This window comes from Lytechinus variegatus, chromosome 2, assembly GCF_018143015.1.
Source record: "Lytechinus variegatus isolate NC3 chromosome 2, Lvar_3.0, whole genome shotgun sequence".
Lineage (NCBI taxonomy): Eukaryota > Metazoa > Echinodermata > Echinoidea > Temnopleuroida > Toxopneustidae > Lytechinus > Lytechinus variegatus.
Window position 1 is genome coordinate 32,436,863 of NC_054741.1, and position 14,239 is coordinate 32,451,101.

At 35.5% G+C, this 14,239-nt stretch overlaps 1 protein-coding gene across 1 annotated transcript; it reads left to right on the forward strand.

Moving 5' to 3' along the window:
• Nucleotides 1-3,058: 3,058 nt before the first annotated feature.
• On the forward strand, nucleotides 3,059-8,868 carry LOC121407879 (peptidase M20 domain-containing protein 2-like). The gene is made up of 3 exons (XM_041599113.1): nucleotides 3,059-3,484; nucleotides 6,405-6,696; nucleotides 7,732-8,868. The coding sequence occupies exons 1-3, from the start codon at nucleotides 3,098-3,100 to the stop codon at nucleotides 8,283-8,285; spliced, it is 1,233 nt and encodes a 410-aa protein (XP_041455047.1). The 5' UTR covers nucleotides 3,059-3,097; the 3' UTR covers nucleotides 8,286-8,868.
• Nucleotides 8,869-14,239: the final 5,371 nt, after the last annotated feature.

Consider the following 14,239-nt stretch of genomic DNA (forward strand, 5'->3'; position numbering starts at 1 on the left):
ATAAAACGACAGGGACAACAAACGCCATTCCGGGATTTATGTTAATAAATTGTCTTGATTTTCTACAAGAACCTCATCTCTATACAGGCTCAAAGTTTATAAGGTCCTTCCCCTTCCTTACATTCGTGTTGAACATTATTTCCATCATAATAATATCTTCGTAATCTAATTTTAGTATGATTTCTCTCCGCCACCGCTTTTTACACGCTCCGTTCCACCAGGGAGTTATTTAATTCTATTTTCTCCTATATATTCGCACTCGACAAATGCACCTATTCGAAGCATTCAAGACTGTCTTTACTATCGTCTTTAAATATCCAAATTACATGCCGAGTCATAGCTCTTGTAATTTAGATTTAGCAATTCATCTTTACTTACTTTTCTATACTCTTCCCAGTTCACTTTCTAAAACTCCATCTTAAATCTATATCTGCGTTTTATTTACATTATTTGTCTGTATTAATTTCATCACGATTGCATTTTGGTCGCTGCCAAAGTTATTGTTCAATACTTGTCACTCCATCATGTCCATATTACAAGCTATATTTCCGTTCCTTGGAGACTAAATCTAACATGGAATAAGAACATAAATGCGGGTCTAGCCTCGTTGGTGATCCATCATTAAGTAATGCTATAGATCTTAACTTCAATGAAAGATTCAACAGTTCTTCTGTTGGAATCTAGCTTGCTGCTTCCAATGACTATTAAAGTCATTAGGAATAATAATCTTCCCGTGCAGAGTTCTAATCACGTTGTTTAATTCTTCTTGTTCAGTCTTTTTACAGGTATTGTAATAATTAATAATCGAAATAATTCCTTTCTTTGAATATATACCCTTTGACATTTGATATTCCCTTAAACTTTCATAAGCTGGAAAGTGATTTCTTTTGTTAATACATAGCCAGACCACCTCTCCTACCATCCTGTCTGTTTCTACAAACATGAAAGTAATTAGGAATAAACGACACATTAAAACTCATTAAACAAGGTTTCCTGAATTCACATAAGGTCTGAGTTGGAACCCAATAAATTATTATCCAAAAGAGAAGTTAAAAAGTCCGACCCATGCATGCAAAATCATAGTCTTGAGCAACTGGACTAAATTACTAAATCACAGGTGGACTGTTTTTTAAGGCGACTCTTATTTGAATTGAATTGACCATTTCTATGGTTATGTCTGCCTTTAAGATATTAATTGAATTGAACTGAAATAACCATTTCTATGGTTATGTCTGCCTTTAAGAAATTACGACTATATAGCATTTACAACCAGTGGCGTATCTAGGACAAATGGCGCCCGGGGCAAGTGCTAAAATTGCGCCCTTTTCAAGGTGTATTAGTCGTCAAAAAAGTTTGGAAATCTGACTTTGATCGATAACCCCTCCTCGGTTTTAGTAAATATCAATGTGCAACTAATATCAATGAATAGATCATTTAATTTTCTTTAAGATGATACCCTACATGATTTGATTATCGTTCACATGGAGGTGCAGTGCCTTGAAATGTGGGGCAAGGTCAAAATGACACAATATTGAAAGTCATTGTTCTTTTTTCATTTATGATGAGTGGGTTTCTCAGCGGTTTCTTTTAGGTATTTTCATGCACCTTAACATCGGCATTAACATGGAATCAAACACACCTCTGCACAAGCAAACACATAACAAACATGCATGGGTATTTCAAACCACGACTCAAATCATGCATGACTCAAACCATGTTATCTCACAGACCTATCACTACAGAAGCAGGGGCTTGATTTGAATGGATTTTCATCTCTGTTGACACAAAGGAATCATGTTCTGTATGACTATGTTCTTCATGACTATTTCTGCTCGTTTTGCAGCTTTTCAATTCAGACCTCATCCAACACTTTTAAATCCTGCTCTTTTCCTGATGGCATGATCATAACACGGAGGAGAATTAAGTGATTTTTTGGTACTGTAAAATATGCATTGTGCAAAATTGGGAGTTTGGAGAAATTTATGACCAAACATAAATATCATAAATATTCATTTGGTGTGCTGATGATGACACATCTCCACTTTGTGTAATTGATGTGTCTCCATTATATGAAATGAGTTGCGTCATGCACTAATTATATTAATCAGTTGTCAACATTGGCGGCGGAAGGCAACAAATTTAGGGTGGGTCCACCTGAAATTTTGGGATGGACACAGAAAAAAAAATGGACAAGCAAAAAAAAATTAGGGGCCGAGGTCGCCAAAAAATGTTGACAAGCAAAAAAATAAATTTAAAAAAAATGTTACTAGTATCAACCAAAATTACCATCAAAATTTGTTGACAAGAAGAATTTTTTAAAACAGGTTATCAACAAAAAAAAAATAGGGGGCCATCCCCCCCCCCCCCCACCCCGCTTCCGCCGCCTATGGTTGACAATCCAATTGTTTTAGTTCTTGGTAGAAAATTTTTGAATAAACCTAACTTCATATAATAAAATTCAAAAGAACAAATGGGGATATGACATCATCAGCCCACTCAATGAATATTCATTAAGACATGCCAAGAACTGTTTCACCGGAATAATGCAAATCTAAAAAAATTAATAACTTTATCCGATTTTTATCAAATTTTCAGCATTTTGCTTTGTGAATTTTACTCTATTTATCAAGATATAAACATTTTCAGCCTGGACCAACCCTTTAACATAACTTGATTATTTTACATCCGATAGTTTGGTGAAATTTTCAGCTTTATGCTTGTGAGATTTTCTCTATTGCATTGATTCAAATCAACATTTTTCTGGCGGGTGGATTTGACCTTTAAGAAAAATATTGTGTTTTTAATTGTGTGACTTCACTGTAGGCCTATATTGGAATTGCCCCAATCAAAATGAATGTTACCGGTAAAATCTTGTGATCACTTTGATAGGCTGCACTTTTGGTTCTAAAACAGCAAAGGGCACACCGTAAGTGAATTTGTTTTAAAGACAAAGAAGAAAACATTTCAAGACTAAAATATATTATTTGGGGTCCCCCCCCCCCATCACGAAAAGCACCGTACGCATGCACGATATACCGTATACCGGTATACCGCGCGCGATCGACTCATCAGATAGGAGCAAAAAAAGAACGACGTTATGATGGAAGAATTACTTAATATTTGTTGTTCAACTATTGACGCTGGAGCAAGTAGTTTCAGAGATATTGGCCAAGAAATATGGAGGAATCCAGAATTAGGTTTGGAAGAGTTTCATGCCCACAAGATTCTGTGTAACTTCTTTCGCGAGAGAGGATTCACGGTAGACGAATTCCTTGGCCCCACAGGATTTCGAGCTTCGTACGGAAGTACGGACAGGGGTGATGGGGCTTCCAGCCCGTCAGGGGTTCACGTGTGTCTGATGGCTGAGTACGACGCGCTTCCAGAGCTTGGTCATGCTACAGCTCATAATTTAGTTTCAGAGGCTTGTGTTGCTACAGCTATGGGCCTAAAAGCAGCTATTGACAAGAAAGGAACTTTAGGAAAGGTATGGGAACTCTTAATTTTATCTTGTTTTTTAAATAGCAAACTAAACAAGCATGGCAAGTGTCAATAATTAATGCAAATGCGCCAATGCCAATGAAATAATGCATGCAACTAGATCTAGATCTAGCTGGCACTTTTGGCAGCCGTCTGTTTTGAGGAGTTTGTTAACATTTTTTTTTATTTTTCCTCGTATATTTTTTTATTTTTCCTCGTGCAGCCGCCATTTGATATTAGAGTGTTAATGCAAAATCCCCCTGACGGGGCTCTTTGATTTTTGTCTTTAATTTATAATAAAAATAGATGATAAGAACTGGACCAAAAAAAAATATAGCTTGAGGTGGTGATACAAAATTTCAACATAGAAATCTGAAACTCATTAGATATGCTAATTTATTCATATATATTCAAAACTCACAAAAATTACTTATTTATTTGTTAATTGATTTTGGTTATTTTTGTTCCATAATATCTGAGAGCTACATTAGGTTCACCAAGGTTCTACGCATAGTTAGAAACTTTGACTAGATAATTATTAATACTTAATTTATATGAAATTTATTTATAGATCACAAAAAATGCTTCTATGTCATTTCTTCTTCAATTTCAATTCTATATCCTCAATTTATGTCACCACAGTATCAACTGGGCTGAAATTAATATTGTGTTTAATTTTGTTGCGAGATGCCGGATGAGCTCCACATCATTGATGTGCTACTAGTTAAACTTCTGCATGCAGCATAAAATAGTGGACATCACTGTTTTGCAGTTAATGTATTATGGGAACACTTAAAAGCTGCATACAATGTACATGTAGCCTACGTATGAACTTTCTTTACAAAAGAAGAAAACCTCACAAAATTCAAAACTCATTAAGAAAAATCCTGCCATGTTTTCCAAACACCAGTTGATTTTGCCACCAGATTTGGAAGGGAAATTGCAATGTTTCCATCATGCAAAGATATTGTACCGGTATTTCCTGTACCTCAGTTTCTAAAATATTTCCATATGTCCTGCCATATTGCAAACACTTGCAAGTCCTTTTGTACCGTGAATTTATTTCAGTCTCTAGAAAAGTTATTACACTTCAGTCAGAGTTCCATACATGCCTACATGTACATGGGGAGTTCGCATTTGAAATTGAGTGGTGTATGTAGCTTTAGGACCACTTACCATCCATTGCACATTAAATGAAATCCCAGGCTACAGCTCTGAGCACACATAATTTTAGGTCCTAAAGATTGCACAATTCACAGCAAATATGATTTCATCTGCAAGTATTAGCTTACAAGTGCAATTCAGATTTATGCATCAGGAAACCTGATAATCTCCACTTGCATAGTTGCATGCATAGAACATACATGTAGTTGTATGTGCAACTGATGGCAATGCTATCCTGAATGATCGGGGAGAGACTTATGTACCCCCCCCCCCCTGTTAAGAGATTTTGTGAAATTGTGAGGGTGGTTTAGACAGATTTGATATAGGGGAAGGCGGGGTAAGTTGTGACAGTTTTTGCTTTTTGCATGTTAGATTTGATATGATTAATAATCTTGTCGAAATAAGTACCTTGCCTAAGTTGCCTTGGAATTCAATTCTTCTGAAATATTTTCCACCTATATACAACTTTCTATCCCCACACTGAAAGTCATCGTGACCTTTGAAAAAAACGATGTCAAATGGCTCAACTTGCCCCATATATGGGGTAAGTTTGAGCCGCCTTCTGGGGTAAGTTGAGCCACATAAACTATGTACAAAATGTATGGGGGAGAACCAGCATGTCAATTTTTTGTTTAAAGTCTTTTCACTTGCTAATTCTCTATAAATACTAACATCCTGTAAAAGGAAAAGAGCAGTCATGTAAATTTGCTCCTTTCAGCCTGCATTTCAATCAATTTTTATGGTTTGTTTGTTTTTTAAGATACATTACCATAAGAATTACCATGGCTCAACTTGCCCCATGCTGTTTGGCTCAACTTACCCCAGTCTGAACCTAGTGCGATAATTTTGTATCCACACATTTATTATGCATCCATCATGTAAAAGACTATGACAAGAATGAAGATCCGTACCTGGACTAATAATGTTGTTATGTCTTTTTTATATTTAAAGACGTGTGTATTTATAAAGCACTTATCTATTTCACACTCTTTTTTACTTTTTTGGCTGAAATTCATATTTTTCACTCTAAAAATCTACTTTTTGTTTCAAAGTTGGAAACAATGTGGTGGGGTTAGGGGTTATGCTATGGGTCATCAATACATGACACCACCACAATGTCTGACTCATTCATTATCGGCCTGGGGCTGGTGGCTAAACTTGCCCCTATGCTCAACTTACCCCGCCTTCCCCTATGGAGAAACCTGCTGTATGCGACTTCATTCTTAAACATTAAAAGCTGATTTCAATACTTTTATTTTATTTTCATTATTTATGTGATACATGCAAAGAAGAAGTCAGTAGTCCTGATAGGGATGCTTTGTGAAGACCAACGATCTTTCAAACTCTATTGCTACTTACATGATGATGATCCACAGCATTCATATTGCGCCATATATCTGTTAAAAACATTAAAAGGCGCAGGCTCATCCAATAAGTTAATCACTACTCATCTGCCGAAATAAGTGAGTTTTGAGAGACGGTTTAAAGAGTTCTATGCTGTCAATTTCACGAAGTGAAAAAGGGAGGGAGTTCCAAAGGCGTGGAGCAATAGAAGAAAAGGCACAATCTCTAAATCCCCTTAGATGTGTGATGGGTACATGAAGAGTGATACCAGTACCAGATGAGCGCAAGCCAGGACGTACACGGCGTTGTTCTATAAGGGAAGTCAAGTATCCTGGAGCTACACCATGCACAGCCTTGAAAGATTATTATGTAAATCATCATTCCCCTCAAATCATCATTTTTCTCTGATGTTCCAACAGGTGACTGTTCTCGGATCCCCGGACTCGGAAGGCAACGGAAAGAAGATGGAGGCGATCAAGGATGGCTTTTTCAAGGACGTTGACCTTGCTGTGACCTTCATCCCATTTACCTGCCATGTCGCCAAGCCAGTCATGCTGACCATCATGAGGGAAACTATTAGCTTCAAGGGCAAGGCAGCTCATGCTTCCACTTGTCCCTGGGACGGAAGGAACGCTCTGGATGCAGCCATCTTGTGCTACAATAACATCTCATTACTGAGACAGCAGCTCAAGCCATACATGCAGATCCATTGTAAGTGATCCTCCTATCGATGCATTATGCTTTTAGTTCATAATCAGTTTTAAGGAAGGTCTTGCCTGTAAGCTGAATCTATAAGTTTTGCTTTTCCATATTGCAAAGCAGACTGAATGTGCAATTATTTTGTCTAAATTTGAAAAGGTTCTTGGAAATTCATTCTCACTGTGATAAAATAGATAAAATTTAGGGTTCTTCGTTTAATACAAGAAAGGTTACCATTCACCAGTAGTGTATAATTTTGTTTGTAGCAAACCACTTTATGATTAACCCTAGGTTCAGTAATAACTTGATGTTAAGCAAAAATATTTCTGAACTGGAGTGGCTACCCTGGGTAAAATATGATATTATTATTATTAGGAAATGACTATATTTTACACTTAATTTACCTGAGTATAACTAGATACAAATTACAATGATCAATTTACTCCCATGTTTATGTCCGTTTTAAAATTACTTTACTCAGCAAGGAAAGGCGTGCCAATGTCCAAGTGTGCATTCCAAAGTTTAATGTTTTATTGATTCAGTAATGATCGGGTCAAACAAACAATGCAAGCTTCAGTCACCCGCCTAGGATGAATTCAAACTCACATTTGTCTTGACAAGGTTATACTTCTCTGTGCCTCTGGTTGAACCAACTTCCCTCCTAATGACTAGCTCAAAAACTTGTTTATTTGCTTACCAAACATACTTTAAACCTACTCAGGCATACAATAATGTGGAGGTTGCTTTGTTCAGAGTTTGCCTATTATCTAAATCTCGTAGCAATATTTTATATATTACTTGAATTTCTTTGCAGCAGTTGTCAATAATTTTATGATTTTTTTTTTATAATTCTGTTTTTATTGAAAAAAAATCTTAGAAATCACATTATTTACAAGAATTATTTTGTTAATTAAATTCAAAACTTCATATCATCTGCCTTATGCCAGAAGAGCATCATTGCTGTAACAGTTAATGAGTAAGAAATGGAGATGGCATGAGATAAAAATGTTGCTTGTTAATTTATTTATTTTATTTTACTTCTGACAGGCATCATTACCAATGGAGGATTAAAACCCAACATCATCCCAGAGAAAACCGAGATGAAGTTCTACCTGCGTGCTCCCGACCACATCGAAATGGCCCACCTACAGCAGCGAGCTGATGCAGCTTTCAAGGCAGCTGCCAGAGCCACTGGATGCGAGCTAGAAATAGCCTTTACCCCGACACCCTACTCCAACCTATGCAACAGCCCCAAGCTCGCCGCTCTGTATCAGGAAGAAGCCGAAGGACTAGGCTGCACATTCAGTACCAACGAGGAGACCAGTACGAGACTAGTCGGGTCGTCAGACTCGGGCAACGTGTCACATGTGGTACCGACCATCGCACCGGCCTACGACATTGCGATTGCTGCCAGTGCCACCAACACCCAGTCCTTTGCAGAGCTGGCAGGGACGGAGGAAGCACACAATCAGACCATGGTGGCCTCAAAGGCAATGTGTAAGGCGTTGTTAAAAGCAATGTTAGATCCGGCTATCTTAGCGGGTATAAAGAGTGACTTTGAGAAAGATTCTTGTGCTGCTTCTTTGACAGAATGGTCTTGAGATTGAATGCTTTTTGAGGCGGGTACTAATTTCTTGTCATGCTTGACGATGCAGCGTGCTTGGCCCTAATTATTGACCATTCTCAAATGATTGCTTGAATGATGCCATTGTGGGCTGAATTGCATGAAATTATTTTTCTATTTATACTATCCTCCAAATTGTCTTCTTTGTGTCCTTCTTCCTTCTGTTCTATCTCTTTAATTGTTTCCTGCCCCAATCATCTTAGTTATCCTGTTGACTTAAACTATTGCCTTCCTATATTCTCTTTATTTCTGAGAATGTAACAAAAACCCTACATTTTTTACACCGTCAATCTGAAAAGGTGACCCCCCCCCCTCCTTTATCAAGCCCACCTGAATGCACCATGAAAACAATGTTTCTGGTGGTTGGTAATTTGGGCCCAGCTCACTGCAGTAAAAGTTTTATTTGTAAACTCAGTTTGTGATATTGGTTGCAGTTCATTATTAGCAGGGCTCAGTGCTGCCAAGTCTTAGAAAACAATACTCGAGGGGGTTCTTCACAATGAGTTACTCATGATCTGACTATTATAGTATTAATTATGTTACATACCACCACTCAAAAATATATAAGCATGACCAGTTTACAGCCTTCAGTGAACTCTTCGTGAAACTACCCCTGCCCAGTTAGTATATCATTTTAAAGACCCTGACCGGTGTAAAAACAATCATATATTAAAAGAAAGGCAATGATTCATACAATACAAATATACCAAAAATATTTTATACATCTCCTTCCATTTTTAAGAAATATTAGATAAAAATCAAAGAAACTGCTCCAAAGTACGCTTCGATTGAGCACCCCACGTCGCCTGGAAAGGATGACGTCATGTTGTGTCTGGAGGGTTGCGATTCCATAGGTTTGTGTACAAAAGCATTGGGTATTTTCTTCCATTTCTATATTATGAATCCAATTTTTTTTCCGTTTTCAGATGAAAATGGCACTCACAATTATTCACTGTTGAAATTGATGGAAACCTACAACTATTCACTGCCTTTTTTGTGACTTCTTTGTTTGGCTCTTATTGGGCCTAAATTGCTATGTCAGGAAAAGTTGTGATACATAATCTGAATGCAGATAGATTTGAAATCTACGCCAAATAAGCAGGAAATAAAATATGGCAAAAACTAGTTAAAAACTGTAGATTTCATAATTTAAGCATGTAGGAAAAAAATATATGTGATAATACTCTGTGATGGAAGTGAAGAAAATGAAATGCGTAATCTGGAAAGCAAAAAAATAACCAAGTTTTTCTGTGTACAAACCTATGGAATCGCGACGCTTCTTACACAACGTGACGTCACGGTCTCGAGGCATTTGAAAAGCACAATAAAGCCTATTTTCTAAGCCGGGTTCGAAGCCCGATAATTGGAATATTCTTAAGCAAAATACTCAGCTGGGAAGGTTGAAAATGAATAAAGCTCACAATGCTGTATTTAGTAGCTTATAAGCTTTCGATTGGTATATAATTTGTCAATTTCATTTTTGGGTCCGGTCTGGGTCTTTAAAGTATTGTTCTCTTAAAATCAAGCATGTGAAATCCATGTATGATTTTGCAAGTAGACTGCTTGTGTTGACATTGAGGTTTGGGACCGACACTGTAACGAAGAAATGCCTGACATGATTAACCATTTTGTGCTAAATATGCTAATTAGAAAGTAAAATTCAGAATAGCATTCATTCTGTTCGCTGGAATATGCGTAGACTTCCTAATGAGCAGCAGAATTAACATTATTTTAGGTTGTCTGGTTCATGTGGAGTCATTTTCACATACTGAGTGAAGTAATTAAACAAAAAGTCTTAGAATCTTTGTAGGCATTTTAAAATATTTTGTAACATCAGTCATTGTTATGCATTGAGCCCTGTGGAAATATTTTTATTCATTATGCATCATGCACAAATCAGAAATATTCTGGAAACATATATGTTGTCAAAGACTTCTGGATTGTTTATTACATGCATATATTTTACATTAGTGTCAGCACACAATAATGTCTATTTTCAAATGTAAAATGTATAACAAGCTGTAAAAATGGTATATATAGGGTGAGAAGATTCTGGTAATAGAGAGTTTGTGTGATTGATTCTATGCAGCTGGTCTTGGGATGATTTATGAAATTAACACAAATTTGTAAAAGTTCTTGCTTTAGTAATTCAAAGTTTGTTTAACATTAACATGTTAAGTCAGCCAGCATATTTTGAAATATTTTTTGATTTCCAATGTGCAGGTTCAAGTTCAGAGGTAAAAAAAAAGTTTTTCACGTGTGTGTGACTTCACACAGAAGCATGAATGTGAAATTAATAAATGAAAATGTCACTTTTGAGATCATAATTAGTTATAAATCTCTAATATTTTTAGATTTGTAACTAATTAAAGTCAAGATTTCTCATCATACACGTGACCAAGAATGGCCCTAAACAACCACACCTTGGTCTTGACAAAAAGGTTTGCGATCAATCGCATTTTAACCTTGGCCAAACATATTGTTACATATATTGTATAACATACCCACTGAGCTAAATTAGAATCATTGATTGAATTTCGCTATTGATCATGAAGTATTGTGTCACAGTCCCCAAGGTTGCTGTTTAAGTGTGTTATACATGTGCTTTGGCAGTAGTACAACTTTTACAAGAACATCTATTGGGTTGATTGTAATGGATATTTGATTTGAAAAATATATTTTTAAGTGTTAGAGGTTATTCTTCCTATTCTTACACAGGTGACGCTTGCATTACAATTCACTTTGAGTGGAAAGTTCAATAATTTATGCCACTGGGGCTGTAAATGAACACCATCGCCAGAATTGAACTCTGGGAACTTTCTTTTATTGCATGATGCCAAATAGCAACTTCGACATATAATGATTTGAAGGTGTTATTCTTTGAAATTGTTTTAGCCTTCATTTAATGCTGCATATTTACATGTAGGCTTCTTTATTGGAAAGTGCCATATTTGGTCTTCTTGGTATGTATATTACCATTTGTTCAATCAGAGAAATAACTTTGGGCCTGGGGGTGATTTTGCCCCGAAAAGCTCAAAAGACCCCTAGAAAATTGGTAAAAGAGCCCCTGAAAATTCCCATTCACTGACTGCAATGTAAAAGCTTGTCCTATGTTAGAGATGTAGACAATGGGTGATTTCACGTCCTGTGTTGACCTTGGTGTTGGTGTTGAAATTTTGATTGCTTCCCCTTGCTCTTAAACTTATTCAGAGTTTGTCAAACTGATCCAGATCACATTATTGACATCTCAACAACTAGTGAGTGACTTTTAGGGACCATCTTCATTTAATGTTTGGTGTTATTATCATGTAAAAATTGACCTTACACCAACACCAAAAGGTCAACACTGAACTTGAAATCACCCATTAGGTTGTGAAAAGTAGCTCCAGAAAACTAAAGCATTTCTTTTTGCCTGCATTAAATGGAAGTTGGTCATCATGAATCCTGTGAAGAAGACTATGTGATGACTGCCATTGCATAAACATACATGTACAATTTGAGCTGTTACATGAGGTACTTACGCTCGGCTGATTGGTGTGTGTGTTGGGGGGAAAAGTCAGCTTTCCATCTAGTCTTCTCCACAGGTTTCTTCTTGATGCACTTTGATAATCAAACGTTAATAATCCTCAAATAATTCAAGCACTTTAGTTTTTGGAAAATGACATCTTGCATGACAGTGCTATTGCTGCTTGTTTGTTTTTTTGTTTGTTTTTTTAGATTGAAAAGTAGATTATTACAAAAAACCTGTATACATTCGGTTCAGAAATATAGTATTTATAAACAATATTGGTCATTTGTACTAAACTAGGCTTTAGTATTCCTATTGCTGGTCTGGAGTATGTAATGCAACCAAGACCTTTATTATTGAGTAAGAATCTTCCAAGTATAATGAGTAATATTTGTTATTAGTATTATCATTATTTATTATTATTGTTGTTGTTATTGGTGTCTATAGGGAAGGGTGTGTGTGCTGCAATAATAATTGAATAATTCTTTTTTTTTATCATTCTTCTTCCTCCTCCTCATCTTCCTTTTCTTCTTTCTTTCCTCTTTTATTTACTAGTATTCAAATGATTTTTGTTGAAGGAATGGTCCGGGCTGAATATATTTATATCTAAATAAATAAAGTAAAATTCACAGAGCAAAATGCTGAAAATTTCATCAAAATCAGATAACAAAGTTATTGAATTTCAAATTTTATCAATATTTTGTGAAAACGGTTATATGCACTTTGTCATGAATATTCATTAGGTGGGCTGATAATGTCACATCTCCACTTTTCTTTTTCTTATGTTATTACATGAAATCATAAATGTTTCATTTTTTCAAACATGTGTAAATGATGTGTCTCCATTATGATGAAATAAGTTGCAGCAATGAATAAATAATGCACTCAATCAGTTGTCGAGCCAATTGTTTTAGTTCTTGGTTGAAAAAATTTGAATAAACCTAATTTCATGTAATAAAATACAAAAGAACAAATGGGGATATGACATCATCAGTCCACCTCATGAATATAAAGACATGCCTAGAACTTTCACCGGAATAATGCTAATCTTTAAATTTCAGTAACCTCGTTATTTGTTTACTTTTTTGTTTATATACTGCTGCAACTTATTTCATCATAATGGAGACACATCATTTACACATGTTTGAAAAAATGAAACATTTATGACTTCATGTAACATAAGAAAAAGAAAAGTGGAGATGTGACATTATCAGCCCACCTAATTGATATTCATGACAAAGTGCATATAACTGTTTTCACAAAATATTGATAAAATTTAAAATTCAATAACTTTGTTATTTGTTATCCGATTTTGATCAAATTTTCAGCATTTTGCTCTGTGAATTTTACTCTATTTAGTGAGATATAAATATTTCCAGCCTGGACCATTCCCTTGAATGTACATGTCGGCACCTGATTTTATTGAACAATGTATACTACCTGTATCATCTTTGAAATTTCTTTGGACTGTACTAATTAAACTCTTGTATTTGTGGTCAAGAATTTCAGGATATCATTTCAATAAAGAAGTATTATATTGATATTAATTAATATTTCTCTTTTAGAATGTTGTCATGAATCACAATGTTAAAGATTAAGAATGAGATAAGAATTGATAGTAACGTTGAAAGACGGGAGATTGGTATCATTTTTAGAAAAAGGGCATGTCTTAAAGGACAAACCACCCCAACAAAAAGTTGACTTGAATAAAAAGAGAAAAATCCAACAAGTATAACACTGAAGATTTCATCCAAATCAGATGTAAAATAAGAAAGTCACGACATTTAAAAATTTCGTTTAATTTCACAAAACAGTTATAAGTACATCCTGGTTGGTATGCAAATGAGGAGAATGGTGCCATCATCCACTTACTATTTCTTTTGTATTTTATTATATGATAAATGAAATATTCTATTTTTCTCATTGTCAAGTGAAACAACGATTAATTCATCCCTGAACATGTAGAATTAGCATTGTTTAATACTATGATTACATTTCGGTCAAGTTGGTCCTTAAAGTTAAATCTGTACAAAAAATGAAATATTGTATAATTTAAACTATATAACAAAAATGAAATAGTGGGTGAAGGACATCATGGACTGTCTTATTTGCATGTCACCGAGTTTTGCATATCACTGTTTTGTGAAAAATAAGCGAAACTTTATTATCTCATAACTTTCTTATTTTTACATCCGATTTTAATGACGTTATGCCGGTTTGATTTTCTCTATTTATTAAAATCAACATTTTTCTGGGGTGGACTTGACCTTTAATGATTTCTCCCATTTTCATCCCCAAATATTTCTCAAAAATCTCAATGGCATATGCGGTCGGCGAAAACGAGAAATTGGTGAAATGAAACAGATAATGACGCTTAGGCCGTCACCACTGATCTCTCTCTAGAGGAGAGATCAATTGCCGTC